The sequence below is a fragment of the Sesamum indicum genome, linkage group LG7, assembly GCF_000512975.1.
Source record: "Sesamum indicum cultivar Zhongzhi No. 13 linkage group LG7, S_indicum_v1.0, whole genome shotgun sequence".
In the NCBI taxonomy this organism is placed as follows: domain Eukaryota; kingdom Viridiplantae; phylum Streptophyta; class Magnoliopsida; order Lamiales; family Pedaliaceae; genus Sesamum; species Sesamum indicum.
The window spans coordinates 8,878,364-8,882,338 of NC_026151.1; the positions used below are offsets into that span (position 1 = coordinate 8,878,364).

At 39.5% G+C, this 3,975-nt stretch overlaps 1 protein-coding gene across 1 annotated transcript; it reads left to right on the forward strand.

The window, feature by feature from the left end:
• LOC105166716 (S-type anion channel SLAH2) lies at window positions 340–3,504 on the forward strand. Its single transcript, XM_011086170.2, has 6 exons — window positions 340–525; window positions 773–965; window positions 1,091–1,591; window positions 1,666–2,436; window positions 2,667–2,698; window positions 2,779–3,504. The coding sequence occupies exons 2-6, from the start codon at window positions 789–791 to the stop codon at window positions 3,176–3,178; spliced, it is 1,881 nt and encodes a 626-aa protein (XP_011084472.1). The 5' UTR covers window positions 340–525; window positions 773–788; the 3' UTR covers window positions 3,179–3,504.

The following is a 3,975-nucleotide window of genomic DNA, read 5'->3' on the forward strand; positions in this document are numbered from 1 at the left end:
GAGCCGTAGAGGTCCTTTTCTCTTTTGTTGTCATCGTTGAATCTTACTGCTTGATTAATCTTGAATTCTTGAGCAGTTGTTTTCATCCTTGATTAATTAGACGTTGTCATTATCCTGGTTATTAGTTGTCTATTACAATTGGTCAAACCTATAAAAAGAGAACTAATGTGAAGACTTAGGTGTTCCATGCTGTAGCTGCTGGGCTACCTAACATTAGTTTTTATTAAATCAGCCACACCTTTATCTTTCCTTGTTTGGCGTCGTTTTCGTGTTGAATTTGTGTCGTTGTCGTTGAGGGCAGCTGTTTTGTGCACATTTACACGACTGACGTATTGGTTCCTATAATATATATATAGGAATAAATGTGTCCCAGAATTAGACTCTGAACTGTGGTTTCTTTCATCTGGTTGGCATATCAAGAAGATCCCTTTCAGTGCATTGATCCATATTTCTTGATTGTTCTTACCATAAAGATCTGAATTGCTTCCAACAATCAGGAATTAGTGAAGAAGTCGGAGTTCTGAGGTAAGCTTCAAGATTTTGCACTTAAGAAAGACTTCGCTTATTCTTCTGTTTGTTAAGACGTACAGTTTGTTGTCAGTATATCCCGAGGTTCTTGAGATGAATGCATCGTAATTGAAGAGAATTTCCTCGGCAAACACATAGCTTATTCCAACCAAATTATTAATAGCTTTGGATCATATTTGGAAACTGTTCTATTCTCTAGTCAAATATTGTAGAATCCTATCTGATAAAATTGTAACGCTGGTAGGTACGACTGAATAGTTATGGAGAGCAGCAAAGAAAATAATTCCCCAAGGGAAGACTCCTCTGAAGAACTCCCGTCATTGATCAGAGCTATCACTGCACATGAGGTGGCTGGTTTCGATAGTCTTAAAGATCGCGATGATTCGAAGGGTCGACTTCAATCAACTGGCTTTCATCCTCTGAGTGCCTCAGTTTTCGTAAGTTGCACCTTGTTCCGCTACTCATCAATGCTGATAAAAGTTAATTCCTCTTAGCATTGTTTCACGTGTCTACTTAGTACGTGATGAAATAGCTTAGGATGTTTTTATCATGATCGTGTCAGGGAATTGAAGCTGCTGAGACGGAAGATCAAAGCGGTCTTTCTAAGTCACAAAGGATGCATTCTGTGTCCATCAGCATGCCGCCTTCTCCTATTGAAGCTCATATACAGAACACCAAGAGAGTTCTCTTCAGGGACACTGAGACAATTTTGGGCAATTCTGTTCCAAATTCTGCTGCTTCATATACAAACTTTGGTGCTCAGACGAAACAGGCCCGCTTTTATTCTCAACCGATGCCGAAAGGTTCTGTACTGAACGAGGCCATTTCTAGTGAAAAATCTGCCAATCTTCCTCCGAGGAATCCCAGGATTGAAAAGCTGAGAGATAATAGATATGATTCTTTCAAGACGTGGTCAGGAAAACTTGAGAGACAAATATCAAATTTGCGTGGTAAGCGTCAGCCTGAGCAAGGTTCCCATGCTCAGCAACCTGCACAAATGGAAAGTGTACCTGTTGACCGATACTTTGATGCTTTGGAGGGACCAGAACTGGATACACTACGGGTACATGCTTATTTCCCACTAGGTCTAGCACTAGAAACTCTGCTGTTAGCTTAACTGACAACAATTTTCTGCAGGCTTCAGAAGAAATACTTCTTCCGGATGACAAGCAATGGCCGTTCCTTCTACGCTTTCCTGTCTCATCCTTTGGTATCTGTCTTGGTGTTAGCAGCCAAGCCATCATGTGGAAAACACTGGCTTCCTCCGAATCTACAAAGTTCCTCCACGTGAGCCCGGATATAAATCTCGTCCTTTGGTTCATATCCGTTGCTTTAGTGGTGATCGTGGCTGCAGTCTATGCTCTCAAAGTTATATTCTACTTTGAAGCCGTTCGTCGTGAATATTACCACCCAATACGTGTTAACTTCTTCTTTGCTCCTTGGATCGCCCTTCTGTTCTTAGCACTCGGGATTCCACCATCGTTTTCTAATACTCTGCATGCATCCCTATGGTACATTCTCATGACCCCGATTTTTTTTCTAGAGCTTAAGATATACGGTCAGTGGATGTCAGGAGGACAACGGAGACTTTCAAAGGTGGCAAACCCGTCAAACCATCTGTCGATAGTCGGCAACTTTGTTGGTGCCTTGCTTGGTGCATCTATGGGGCTAAAAGAAGGGCCAGTTTTCTTCTTTGCTGTTGGATTGGCTCATTACACCGTCCTATTTGTAACTCTCTACCAGAGACTTCCAACGAACGAGACGCTTCCTAAGGAGCTCCACCCGGTTTTCTTCCTGTTTGTAGCTGCACCTAGTGTTGCCTCAATGGCATGGGCTCGGATTCAAGGGACATTCGACTATGGATCCCGTATTGCTTACTTCATCGCCCTGTTCCTTTATTTCTCACTGGTTGGTTCTCGAACTAATGATATAAGCTCCAAACAAGAACATGTCATAACGAGTAGTAATAATTTTTACCAACTTCATAAATTGTTTTTGCATTTTGTAATGTATTTATTATGCATCGTCCAATAATATCTTGACATACGGTGTCTAATGTGGATTGATATATTGTGGGTACTGCAACTTTGAACTATGTCCGGACAAGAATAACTCACTTTGCACTATCTTCTTTACAGGCCGTCCGTGTTAATTTCTTCCGAGGTTTCAGGTACATTTTTGCACTTACATTATCAACACTATCTATATTCGAATTTTTTTTCATAGTTTCCTCATTATTACTACCTATAGGTTCTCACTGGCATGGTGGGCTTACACTTTCCCAATGACCGGAGCTGCCATTGCCACGATCAGATACTCGAGCGTCGTAACGAACTTAGTCACCAAAATCCTGACTGTCATCCTCTGCCTCGTTTCTACACTTACCGTGACAGCACTGCTTGTAACTACTATCATCCATGCCTTTATCCTCCGAGACCTTTTCCCAAATGACATTTCGATTGCTATAAGTGATAGGAGTGACAGGAGACCTAAAACGACCCGACGATGGTATCATCGGAGATCAGGCAGCTCGGAAAGCAACGTGGAACACTACCTCAAGTTTTCAAATTCAGATGGCAAAGACATCGAGGCTTCTGTTTGTCCTCCGAGTTGCAATAACCAAGAGTTGTCCGCTTCTAGTGCAAAATAATTGAAAATTTTTATTCAGATCAGATTTTGCCACAACCATCCACTGTGATTAATTTGATTTTAACAAATCTGATCTGAATTAGAATTTTTCTATATAATTTTACCCCACTCATGTCAAAGGAGGAACTCACTATAGATTTTGAGGTCCAATGAAGTTGATGTGGTGAAGGGAGACTGAGGATTGATTGAGGCTGTAAAAATTTTTTGGAAGTTGAGTGTTGATATTATAGAGGTTTCTCATATGAATAATCTCTTTTCCAAGATGAATATGGATGTATAGTGTTAGTACAATATGAAATGTCACAACCTAATACATTTTACTCTAAATACCTTTGTTGTCTCTATCGATGCAAAACATTTGAGTCGAGTAGACAATATTGTTTTAACTATTTTTTTATTTATGTATAAATCGAATACGTAAACAATAAAAGATATGTATCATGTCATGTCAAAGTAGGTCTTATTTCAATATTAATATGAGTAAATGATCTCATTTGATGTTTTCACGTTTGGTGCGTTTTTCCACCATGAAAAGAAACCCAAAAGAATAAATTACAAATTAGTAAAAAAATAAATAAATAAATTGGGAGCAATGAGCACCATTCCCTTGTTAAAATAAAGGGATAATTGTCGTCATTTCATTAGATTTGGTGTAATTACAAATAGACTTATGTTAAAACAAATATTTCAACTTGATTGGGCTTCCACATCAATAATTAGAAATCCGTTTTGTCTGGTCCAATTAGAATTTCAGCCCAGCCTCCTTTCCTTGTTATATTCTTCTGCTTTCCTCAAGGG

Bases quoted from the DNA above. Each gene is read 5' to 3' on its own strand.
- LOC105166716 (XM_011086170.2), top strand. From the start codon at position 789: ATGGAGAGCAGCAAAGAAAATAATTCCCCAAGGGAAGACTCCTCTGAA. The intron at 1,592-1,665 runs GTACATGCTTAT...AATTTTCTGCAG, and splicing joins CAGAACTGGATACACTACGG to GCTTCAGAAGAAATACTTCT. The intron at 2,699-2,778 runs GTACATTTTTGC...TACTACCTATAG, and splicing joins AATTTCTTCCGAGGTTTCAG to GTTCTCACTGGCATGGTGGG.